This window comes from Amphiura filiformis, chromosome 6 (assembly GCF_039555335.1).
Source record: "Amphiura filiformis chromosome 6, Afil_fr2py, whole genome shotgun sequence".
Taxonomy (NCBI): Eukaryota; Metazoa; Echinodermata; class Ophiuroidea; order Amphilepidida; family Amphiuridae; genus Amphiura; species Amphiura filiformis.
In genome coordinates this window covers 53,335,304-53,348,223 of record NC_092633.1, presented here as the reverse complement: position 1 = coordinate 53,348,223, position 12,920 = coordinate 53,335,304, and the positions used below count along the sequence as shown (strand labels likewise).

Below are 12,920 nucleotides of genomic sequence, written 5' to 3'. Positions count from 1 at the left end.
TAGATGATATATGATTTTAGAGCAGCTCTGACTTGACCAGGCGTTAAAGGGTCATGTGATGCCTGATTTGTAGTAATTTTCAAGGCTGTGTGATCTTTTGACCTCTGGTCAAAACATGGATAGCCGAAAATCATATATCATTTATTTTTGGCAATGCTGCAGTTCATATCTATGCAACAATACCACATTTGGGCAATTTGAATGAGTAGAACTGGGGAAATGCTCCATAATGCTACCCCTACCCCTTAATATAGCTACTCAAATATCATTAATATTTCACTTACATACGTGTCTTTAGCAAAAATAATGGTAACCAATTGGAGACTGCTTGCTATTTGGTGATGTTCTAGAGGGTCCAAACAAACTACCCAAAGTGTTTAATATTGGTTAGGATGGCATCTGAATGCCTACTTTTCCAAGATTGTTTCTACTGATTTCTCAATATAGATTTATACAGTAAGAAATAGCAAAAAAGTAGGGATTTTGTGAAAATCTACTGCCTGGGTGAAACATCCTTGGATCTTACTGATATTTCAGCACAACACTAGCATGTACCCCAGTAAAATTCTCCGAGAGTTCCAAGTTGATCTGTGAAAAAAAGATCCACCACAAGTAATTGTAATTTTACGCGGCATGCCTGTACATTCCCATCCACCCCAGGATGAAGCCATAAGTAGGCAGTATTTCATCAACAATGTGCTGCAAGAGATAATGAGGGAGGGACCCATCACAGCCAATTAAAAGGGCTTATGACAGTGTTGTGCAAGGATGGCCAAATCAAGTCATTCCACCCTTCACAATGATCGCAGCTGCACCGATTCAGAGCAGCACAATGCTCGCCGATCCCAAGAAGGATTGCCGATGTACAGAATCTCGAAATTGCAATTACAATGGGTTTTGTGAGCATTTATTGATCGGTCTTTAACATTCTTTTTTTATGTTGATTAATTTGGAGGCTTCAATACAGAAAAGAAACTGAATTATCCAAGTATATATGGAAGTTGAAGGATAATGAGGTTGATTATACATTGGGACATTGTAAGAAAATCAAATACTTTCAAGAGGAAATCAGGTATTTGTAATTTGCCTCCGAATGCAGTTTACCACTAGATTCTGTGTGCTGATCAAGATTTAACATAGCCTACAATCTACATAGACTGTATAACTGAACATCATAGACGAACTATGGATTGATGTTGCAGGCAAAGTGGTCGTCAAGGCTAAGGGTAAGCCAGCACTATTAATGGCAGCTTCTACTTGCTTCGTGTATACCCAGACTAGTGAATGATGCCTTGGCAGATTCTGTGTGCTGATCAAGATTTAACATAGCCTACAATCTACATAGACTGTATAACTGAACATCATAGACGAACTATGGATTGATGTTGCAGGCAAGGTGGTCGTCAAGGCTAAGGGTAAGCCAGCACTATTAATGGCAGCTTCTACTTGCTTCGTGTATACCCAGACTAGTGAATGATGCATTGGCAGATTCTGTGTGCTGATCAAGATTTAACATAGCCTACAATCTACATAGACTGTATAACTGAACATCATAGACAAACTATGGATTGATGTTGCAGGCAAGGTGGTCGTCAAGGCTAAGGGTAAGCCAGCACTATTAATGGCAGCTTCTACTTGCTTCGTGTTTACCCAGACTAGTGAATGATGCATTGGCAGATTCTGTGTGCTGATCAAGATTTAACATAGCCTACAATCTACATAGACTGTATAACTGAACATCATAGACGAACTATGGATTGATGTTGCAGGCAAGGTGGTCGCCAAGGCTAAGGGTAAGCCAGCACTATTAATGGCAGCTTCTACTTGCTTCGTGTATACCCAGACTAGTGAATGATGCATTGGCAGATTCTGTGTGCTGATCAAGATTTAACATAGCCTACAATCTACATAGACTGTATAACTGAACATCATAGACGAACTATGGATTGATGTTGCAGGCAAGGTGGCCGTCAAGGCTAAGGGTAAGCCAGCACTATTAATGGCAGCTTCTACTTGCTTCGTGTATACCCAGACTAGTGAATGATGCATTGGCAGATTCTGTGTGCTGATCAAGATTTAACATAGCCTACAATCTACATAGACTGTATAACTGAACATCATAGACGACCTATGGATTGATGTTGCAGGCAAGGTGGTCGTCAAGGCTAAGGGTAAGCCAGCACTATTAATGGCAGCTTCTACTTGCTTCGTGTTTACCCAGACTAGTGAATGATGCCTTGGCAGATTCTGTGTGCTGATCAAGATTTAACATAGCCTACAATCTACATAGACTGTATAACTGAACATCATAGACGAACTATGGATTGATGTTGCAGGCAAGGTGGTCGTCAAGGCTAAGGGTAAGCCAGCACTATTAATGGCAGCTTCTACTTGCTTCGTGTATACCCAGACTAGTGAATGATGCATTGGCAGATTCTGTGTGCTGATCAAGATTTAACATAGCCTACAATCTACATAGACTGTATAACTGAACATCATAGACAAACTATGGATTGATGTTGCAGGCAAGGTGGTCGTCAAGGCTAAGGGTAAGCCAGCACTATTAATGGCAGCTTCTACTTGCTTCGTGTATACCCAGACTAGTGAACGATGCATTGGCAGATTCTGTGTGCTGATCAAGATTTAACATAGCCTACAATCTACACAGACTGTATAACTGAACATCATAGACGAACTATGGATTGATGTTGCAGGCAAGGTGGTCGTCAAGGCTAAGGGTAAGCCAGCACTATTAATGGCAGCTTCTACTTGCTTCGTGTATACCCAGACTAGTGAATGATGCATTGGCCGATTCTGTGTGCTGATCAAGATTTAACATAGCCTACAATCTACACAGACTGTATAACTGAACATCATAGACGAACTATGGATTGATGTTGCAGGCAAGGTGGTCGTCAAGGCTAAGGGTAAGCCAGCACTATTAATGGCAGCTTCTACTTGCTTCGTGTATACCCAGACTAGTGAATGATGCATTGGCAGATTCTGTGTGCTGATCAAGATTTAACATAGCCTACAATCTACACAGACTGTATAACTGAACATCATAGACGAACTATGGATTGATGTTGCAGGCAAGGTGGTCGTCAAGGCTAAGGGTAAGCCAGCACTATTAATGGCAGCTTCTACTTGCTTCGTGTATATCCAGACTAGTGAATAAGGCATTGGCAGATTGTCTTCCTGCCGCTTCTTTTCTTGTCTACCTGTGTAAACCAGGTGGTTGTGCCATCAACCCTTAGAGTGAAGACTACAACAAAATATGTAGGAATGAAAGTATTTGCTGTAGAAAGAAGTTGATATGCTGCAGGATTTTGCCGGTACTACCAGTAGCAGTGAACCACCTCATACCTACATGTTGTTGTGATGTGTGCGATAAACAAGAGCCGTTGTGGGTAGAGTTAGCCATTAAAGATGGTGCAGCTGGTAGAACAGGGACAATGGCACAGAATGGAAAGAACGACTTTATGCTATGTACCATAGTTCAACTGATGACAGCGTAGAGGAGCATATTCACAACTCCTTCAGTCAAGAAGACGGAACTGTTCAAGTATTATTTTTGACTGTGGCTTGCCAGAAGGTACAGACGACTATTTGCAAGAGACTAATAGAGCAGGTCGCCCGGGAGAAGAGAGTGCTGCTGTGCTCATGAATCACTCCAAACAATTTGTGATCAGGAAGCCAAGCAAAGCCATGAAAGAATATGTAGGTAAAGAAAGTATATGCTGTAAAAAGAAGCAGGATTTTGCAGGTACTGGTAGCAGTGAACCATCTCATACCTACACTTGTTGTGATGTGTGCGATAAACTACAGTTGGCTTCATTGTTTACTGCCAGAGGCTTGCTGACTGCTCAGACCTTTATGGTGTTTTTGAAGAGGGTATGGAAGATAGGGACAATGGCACAGAACGGAAAAAAAGACTTAATGCTATGTACCATAGCTCAACGGATGACAGCATAATGGAACATATCCACAACTCCTTTAGTCAAGAGGACGGAACCGTCCGAGTGCTATTTTCAACGGTAGCTTTTGGAATGGGGGTCGATGTAAAAGGCCTACACTGCCGCTTCTTTTCTTGTCTACCTGTGTAAACCAGGTGGTTGTGCCATCAACCCTTAGAGTGAAGACTACAACAAAATATGTAGGAATGAAAGTATTTGCTGTAGAAAGAAGTTGATATGCTGCAGGATTTTGCCGGTACTACCAGTAGCAGTGAACCACCTCATACCTACATGTTGTTGTGATGTGTGCGATAAACAAGAGCCGTTGTGGGTAGAGTTAGCCATTAAAGATGGTGCAGCTGGTAGAACAGGGACAATGGCACAGAATGGAAAGAAAGACTTTATGCTATGTACCATAGTTCAACTGATGACAGCGTAGAGGAGCATATTCACAACTCCTTCAGTCAAGAAGACGGAACTGTTCAAGTATTATTATTGACTGTGGCTTGCCAGAAGGTACAGACGACTATTTGCAAGAGACTAATAGAGCAGGTCGCCCGGGAGAAGAGAGTGCTGCTGTGCTCATGAATCACTCCAAACAATTTGTGATCAGGAAGCCAAGCAAAGCCATGAAAGAATATGTAGGTAAAGAAAGTATATGCTGTAAAAAGAAGCAGGATTTTGCAGGTACTGGTAGCAGTGAACCATCTCATACCTACACTTGTTGTGATGTGTGCGATAAACTACAGTTGGCTTCATTGTTTACTGCCAGAGGCTTGCTGACTGCTCAGACCTTTATGGTGTTTTTGAAGAGGGTATGGAAGATAGGGACAATGGCACAGAACGGAAAAAAGACTTAATGCTATGTACCATAGCTCAACGGATGACAGCATAATGGAACATATCCACAACTCCTTTAGTCAAGAGGACGGAACCGTCCGAGTGCTATTTTCAACGGTAGCTTTTGGAATGGGGGTCGATGTAAAAGGCCTACACACAGTTGTACACTTTGGCTCGCCAGAAGGCACCAACGACTACTTGCAAGAAACTGGGAGAGCAGGTCGCCAGGGAGAGGAGAGTGTTGCTGTGCTAATGCATCACTCCAAAGCATTCGTGATTAGAAAACCCAGTAAAGTCATGAAAGAGTATGTAGCCAATGAAACTCTATGCCGTAGAAAGAAGCAGCTGCAGGATTTTGGAGGTACTGGTAGCAATAAACCATCTCATACCTACACTTGTTGTGATGTGTGCGATTAACAACAGTTGGCTTCTTGCAAAGCTCCAAGAAGAACAAGAGAAGACACCACGTGTCATTGTTTACTACCAGAGGCTTGCTGACTGCTCAGACCTTTATGGTGTTTTTGAAGAGGGTATATGCAAGACAGGGACAATGGCACAGAACAGAAAGACAGACTCTATGCTATGTACCATAGCTCAACGGATGACACCATAAAGGAACATATCCATAACTCCTTTAGTCAAGAAGACGGAACCGTCCGAGTACTATTTTCAACTGTAGCTTTTGGAATGGGGGTCGATGTAAAAGGCCTACACACAGTTGTACACTTTGGCTCGTCAGAAGGCACCGACGACTACTTGCAAAAACTGGGAGAGCAGGTCGCCAGGGAGCTGTGCTAATGCATCACTCCAAAGCATTCGTGATTAGAAAACCCAGTAAAGTCATGAAAGAGTATGTAGCCAATGAAACTCTATGCCGTAGAAAGAAGCAGCTGCAGGATTTTGGAGGTACTGGTAGCAATAAACCATCTCAAACCTACACTTGTTGTGATGTGTGCGATTAACAACAGTTGGCTTCTTGCAAAGCTCCAAGAAGAACAAGAGAAGACACCATGTGTCATTGTTTACTGCCAGAGGCTTGCTGACTGCTCAGACCTCTATGGTGTTTTTGAAGAGGGTATGGAAGACAGGGACAATGGCACAGAACGGAAAAAAAGACTTCATGCTATGTACCATAGTTCAACTGATGACAGCATAATGGAACATATTCACAACTTCTTTAGTCAAGAAGACAGAACTGTTCGAGTATTATTTTTGACTGTAGCATTTGGCATGGGAGTTGATGTCAAAGACCTACCTACACACAGAGTTGTAAAATTTGGCTTGCCAGAAGGTACACACATCTACATGCAAGAGACTAGTAGAGCAGGTCGCCAGGGAGAAGAGTTTGCTGCTGTCCTCATGCATCACTCCAAAGCATTTGTGATCAGGAAGCCAAGCAAAGCCATGAAAGAATATGTAGGTAATGAAAGTATATGCCATATAAATAAGTTTCTGCAGGATTTCTCAGGTACTGATAGCAGTGAACCATATCATGCATACACTTGTTGTGATGTGTGTGATAAATAACAGCCAGACTATCAAAGAATGTGCAGCTGGTATAACAATGACAAGGATGCTCACTGAGGAAAACAAAACCAATCTACAGACATATCTTCAGACTTTCAGGGCCAGTCTCATGGAGCAGCTTCCATCAGAAGGGTTGTTTGCTGGCCCAGACCTGGTCACTGGATTTCTAGAAATGTTTCTAAGTTAGTTAAGAGCCAATCTCCCTTATTATGTACGGATTTGCGATACAAAAAAAAATAGAATTGTCTCTAAAAAATAATTTTGGTACATATTAGCACCAACAACTCACATGTAAAATATGAGCGTGCACAGCGCCCTCGTTCAGCTTGAAAAAATTCTTGAAATTTCAGCCTCTCTGAGCCTTACTTGCAATGGTAAACTTTGGAGGTGCATAACATCGTGCGCCATCATCATCCCAACCTGCATTTTGCATTTTTTTAAAGTACCAAATGGTTACATTACAAAAACCAAGAAAAAAAATTGGGATCTTGATGGCGCACAAAATCAGCAAATCCAATGATTTGATGAAAAGCGCCTCGCAAACTTCAAAGCATCATAACAGGCTGAGACATCAAGATCCCAAGTCCGAACAAGTTTGAAATTAAAGACCTCCATGGCAAGTTTCATTTTTCAGCAAAATTTTTTGGGATTTCGCTGGCGCACAGAGTTAACAGAGGTCAAAGGTCAAAATTTCCTATTTTCGCACATTTTTGCACGCCTGTATTATTAAGCCAACGTCACCTGACTCTCCTAATAGGATTTCATCAAAGAAGAGGTAATTCTCTGCAAGAACTGAAAAATTAGCTTGGGATCTCTTGATCTTCATATTTTTCTGATTTTTTGAAAATGGACTTAGCCTCATTTTGGAGGTCAATTTGACCTCTTTTTCCCACTCGCTGCACAATGTGGGCTTTTTACTGCATCACAAAAAGATGCGCCAACAAGATCCCAATTTTATTTTTCATCGCCTAGCTTCTTTGGCGACCAGCTAGTAGACAAAAAACAAGCAACAGCTAATTGGGATCATGTGGGCGCACTAATATAAAAGAGGTCGAAGGTCACGCTTTGTGCCAAAGTGATGCATATTTGCCTATGTGCAGCACGAAAGTGGAACTTTGACCCGCAATAAAATTGTGCACCAACAAGATCCCATCTTACTTTTTGGATGATTGGATAAAGGGGCTTATGTATAACTGATAACAAGTAAAAAAAAAGTATTTTGACAAAAATTTTTTTTACTCTCACCAACTACCATGATGGAATCAGCATCATCTGAAATGCACTCACACAAGTTTCTATGAGACATGTCTGGTGATCCCCATTGAAAAAAAATTCGCACAAAGTATGAACTTTGACCTCTATTGAATTAGTGCTACCTACATGATCCCACTTTTTTTTTACTTGTTATTAGTTATACATAAGCCCCTTTATCCAATCATCCAAAAAGTAAGATGGGATCTTGTTGGCGCAACTTTTTATTGCGGCTCAAAGTTCTACTTTTGTGCTGCACATAGGCAAAGTATGCCAATTCGCACAAAGTATGAACTTTGACCTCTATTGAATTAGTGCGCCCACATGATCCCACTTTTTTTTTTACTTGTTATCAGTTATACATAAGCCCCTTTATCCAATCATCCAAAAAGTAAGATGGGATCTTGTTGGTGCACCTTTTTTTTGCTGGCCAAAGTTCCACTTTCGTGCTGCACATAGGCAAATATGCATCACTTTGGCACAAAGCGTGACCTTCGACCTTTTTTATATTAGTGCTACCACATGATCCCAATTAGCTGTTGCTTGTTTTTGTCTACTGGTCGCCAAAGAAGCTAGACGATGAAAAATAAAATTGGGATCTTGTTGGCGATCTTTTGTGATGCAGTAAAAAGCCCACATTGTGCAGCGAGTGGGAAAAAGAGGTCAAATTGACCTCCAAAATGAGGCTAAGTCCATTTTCAAAAAATCAGAAAAATATGAAGATCAAGAGATCCCAAGCTAATTTTTTCAGTTCTTGCAGAGAATTACCTCTTCTTTGATGAAATGCTATTCGAAAAGTCAGGTGACGTTGGCGCTCAATAATACAGGCGTGCAAATATGTGCGAAAATAGGAAATTTTGACCTTTGACCTTTGTTAACTCGGTGCGCCAACGAAATCCCAAAAAATTTTTGCTGAAAAATGAAACTTGCCATGGAGGTCTTTAATTTCAAACTTGTTCGGACTTGGGATCTTGATGGCGCAGCCTGTTATGATGCTTTGAAGTTTGTACGAGGGCGCTTTTCATCAAATCATTGGATTTGCTGATTTTGTGCGCCATCAAGATCCCAATTTTTTTTCTTGGTTTTTGTAATGTAACCATTTGGTACTTTAAAAAATGCAAAATGCAGGTTGGGATGATGATGGCGCACGATGTTATGCACCTCCAAAGTTTACCATTTGCAAGTAAGTCTCAGAGAGGCTGAAATTTCAAGAATTTTTTGTTGAACGAGGGCGCTGTGCACGCCATATTTTACATGTGAGTTGTTGGTGCTAATATGTACCAAAATTATTTTTTAGAGACAATTCTATTTTTTTTTGTATCACAACCCCCCTTATTCATGTACATAATAAGGGAGACTGGCTCTTAAGCAGCGGAGAATGTCATGTGATTGTAAGAATTTTGGAGCATCCATTGTGTGATAATGTGCAAGCTTGTGAAGTTTTTGACATAATGAATGATGTGCGGGGAGATTGTTGTGTGGTGGAAACAATTAAAGTCAAAGACATTGACCTTTCAGAGGAATTTGAACAGACTGATTCAGAAAATGAATATCAACAATTCTTGCATCAAATGTTGATTCATTAAATCATAAATAGTTGGTAGTTGCAATATGTTACAAAATGGGGTGATTGCATACACTGTTTGGGTACAAATTTTACAAATGTTTACACAAAGCATATGCTATGTGCGCACAAACTCAAAATCTTGTGCCACCACTCCAAAAAGGTAAAAAGATAAAGTTGAGACTTATGGCAAGATGCAACAGTGGTTAAAGCAGAATTGGCTTTCTGTTGGATATTTGGATGCAGCTATTTTGTCAGGGTACAGTGTACCTTTTATCATACCAATGGTTCTGTAAACATTTTGCAAGATTATGCTGTCATGGAAAAGGAGTGCAAAGAGTCATGTTTAGAGAGATTTTGGTGGTCAGAAGTGTGCGAACCCTGAAGCATGTTTTGATTGGCATAACTCGACTGTCTCATGTTTGACGTCAAACAAAGCTTTCAATTGGTCGATCGGGCTACTCGTCAAAAACATCAATAAAAGTTGATTCAACTGACTCTTTTGAAATAAAAATTTCACAAAATGTTGGAAATAACACCAAGATCACGGCAGACGGATCTCAGAAGAAATAAGGAAAGCACTAAGCGACATAAAGCTGAAAAAAATACTGGAATGGCACTGTGACATTTGTAAACGCTGAAGAGCGCAACCCAACGCGTCATGAAAGGCATCTCGGAACGCGCATAACTCTTCACTGTGCATGAAATGATGCACTTATTTTCCGTTTCGTGCCGAAAAATTACTGGAAAATTGACGAAAATTGAATAAAAAAGTGAAATGTGAAACTTCTATCATGGACATAAATTGGAATAAAGCATCTTGTACACTCCAGACATCTGATGAGACTCTTTTTGAGGATACTCACCGCAGAATAAAACATCAATATGGTCCCGGACTTCCGTCAACCAAGAAAAATCAAAATGGAATAATTTACAAATGTACAGGTGTTGGAATGTCAACTATTACCTTGTACGAATCTACGCAAACGATTCATGTGCAAGGAAATGGGTATATGTACTGGGTAGAAAATGTTTAAACTTCGCTGTCACCAACTTCAATTCACTCAGATGAAGAACTGGAACAATTTAATGACATAGGCCAAATCTTACCTTCACAGTCATCATCTGTGGACCAGGAAATCCCATCACCCACTACCACTCATTCAGATGAAGATGAAGATCTGATCAATGACATAGGCCTAATCGAGACATCATCTGTGGACCAGGAAATCTCATCATCCACTACCACTCATTCAGATGAAGAATCTACAGTAAGTGCTTCTGATGAACTTGAAGAACTTAAATCGATAGAACTTGCCCCTACTAGTCATGACGAAGAACTCTCACCTACTGATCTGGCTCCGCCTACATGTCCTGATAAAGAGGAACATGTTCTGGCTGTTGCTCCTCCTGCATACCCTGATAAAGAGGATCATGTTCTGACTGTTGCAACTCCTCTTGCAAACGTAGTCCTGCCTGCTCCTGTAAGGAAGCCCATTCATAATGCTAATAACTCTGATGATTCATGTTCGTGCATCCAAGCCGTTTGTGATTTGGAAGGTAATCTGGTAGATATAGACTGTGCGGTGTAATGAAAGAGAATTACGACCTGAAAGTTCAAATATTACAAGGTAACCTTGATTTGTCAAAGCAGGAGTGTTCTCGTTTGTCCAAGGCAAACAAGGAACTGACAAAATCAAGAAGCAAGAGTCCTCATCTGATTACAAGGTAGGCCTACACAAACTACGTACAGACATAGAGCAGTTAATGAAAACCAGGCATCAGCAATGGGAAGTTGAAAAAGCAGAAATGAAACTTCACTTTCTTTAAGCCAACATGATCAAGAACGCTATGAGAGTATTATCATTGAAAAGATAAACAAATTTCGGCATTACAAGAACAGCTGATAAAATCAAACGCAGAAGTCATTAAAGCAAAGAATGATGCTTACGAATCCAGACGCACTCAAACATCCATCTGCACTAAGGATTTCATCCCAGTCGGACGACAAGGCATCATCAACTCATCACAGTCTTCTACGTCTGCACCTACAATGACATCAACTGAGCCGATGACCAAACCAAGAGAAGCTCCTAGCTATGCCTCAGTTATCTGTAGTGGTGGCAACCCCTCATCAACCACACCAAGACCAAGATCATCAGTGATGAGAACACCAAGACAACTAGATTTGTCGCATCCGAAGATACTAGTAGACCAAAGACCACAAGTGCTTCTACACCAAGGTCACCGATGAAGATAGATAAGACTATGATGTAAATAATATTGATTCTATTATTACTAATGATGAAAATAACATTAATGCTATTATTACCATCAACGAAGTCAAAGAAGCAATCTCAACTCTATAAAAAGCAAAGGCAGTTGGAGTTGACGGTATTTATAACGAAATGTTAAAAGAGGGTATATCAGTTCTTGCACCATCTTTATCCTGTCTTTTTAATTCAATTTTTAGGCAGGGAAATCTTCCTGGAGACTTAGCACAGTAACAGTACTTCACAAAAAAGCGACAAAAATCAGCCAAAAAATTACAGAGGAATCGCTGTATCGAGTAATTTATGTAAATTATTTTGTTTAGTGTTATATAACCATTTAAATGTTTTTTTGTGATAAGGAAACTATAATTCCACATAATCAAATTGGTTTTAGAAAGGGCTCTCGAACCAGTGACCACATTTTAGTTCTCAAAACACTTATTAATAAGTATATTCATCATGCTGGCAAATCTTATTTATATGTATGTTTTATTGATTTTTCTGCCGCCTTTGATACCATCTGGCGAAATGCTCTTTTATATAAATTAAGCCAAACGGGTATTGGCAGCAACTTTTTTCAAATAATTAAGAACATGTATACATCTGTTTCTTTCGCTGTTAAATGTGACAACAAACTTACTGATGCGGTTAACACCACAGTCGGCGTGAAACAAGGCTGTGTCCTTAGCCCAATTTTCTTCAATATTTTTCTTAGCGATCTTCCCAACATATTTGATGCTAATTGCGCTCCAGTGAATCTTAACAACTCATTTCTCAGCTGTCTCATGTATGCTGATGATCTAATCATTTTATCTGAAAGTGCAAATGGTCTTCAACATGCCCTTGATAAATTGCACGATTATTGCAGAAAGTGGAAACTGTTAGTTAACATTGACAAATCAAATAATATGATATTCAATAAAGGTGGTCATGTTTTGAAATGTTGTAAATTTAATTATGGTAATTGTAACATCAACATATCTAATGAATATTGCTATTTGGGTATCATTTTTGTACCATCTGGTTCATTTACAAAAGCAATGATTAGACTTAAAGACAAAGCAATGAAAGCATATTATAAAATTAGGGATAATTTTATAAGCGACTCCTACAAATGTAGCGTGAAATTATTCCAGACCCTCATCCAACCAATCCTTAGCTATGGATGTGAGGTTTGGGCACCATATTTGTTAAACAAACTGAACGACTCAAACTTTCTTACAACATGTGATAAACTTCCAAGTCAATCTATTCACATTAAGGTTTGCAAAATTATACTGGAGTTCATAAAAAATCCACTAACAATGCAATAAGGCTAACTAGGTAGTTTTCCACTGCTCACAACTATGCTTTTTTATCTGTAAAATACTGGTGGAAGCTTAACTAAAAATGTATGAATGGTAATGATTCTCTTGTAATTCAAGCACTTGTAGATAACAGAAAGTTACTGTGTACTAATAATTTCACATGGTCGACAGGTATAAAAAATATATTTAGCCTTATCAATAG

The 12,920-nt window shown here is 39.8% G+C and overlaps 2 protein-coding genes across 2 annotated transcripts; both read left to right on the top strand.

The window, feature by feature from the left end:
* Positions 1 to 4,850: 4,850 nt before the first annotated feature.
* Positions 4,851 to 5,213, top strand: LOC140154606 (putative ATP-dependent DNA helicase Q1). Its single transcript, XM_072177174.1, has one exon. The coding sequence runs from the start codon at positions 4,851 to 4,853 to the stop codon at positions 5,211 to 5,213; it is 363 nt and encodes a 120-aa protein (XP_072033275.1).
* A 444-nt stretch (positions 5,214 to 5,657) lies between these two features.
* Positions 5,658 to 6,323, top strand: LOC140154605 (uncharacterized). Its single transcript, XM_072177172.1, has one exon. It carries the CDS (start codon positions 5,658 to 5,660, stop codon positions 6,321 to 6,323), a length of 666 nt encoding a protein of 221 aa, XP_072033273.1.
* Positions 6,324 to 12,920: the final 6,597 nt, after the last annotated feature.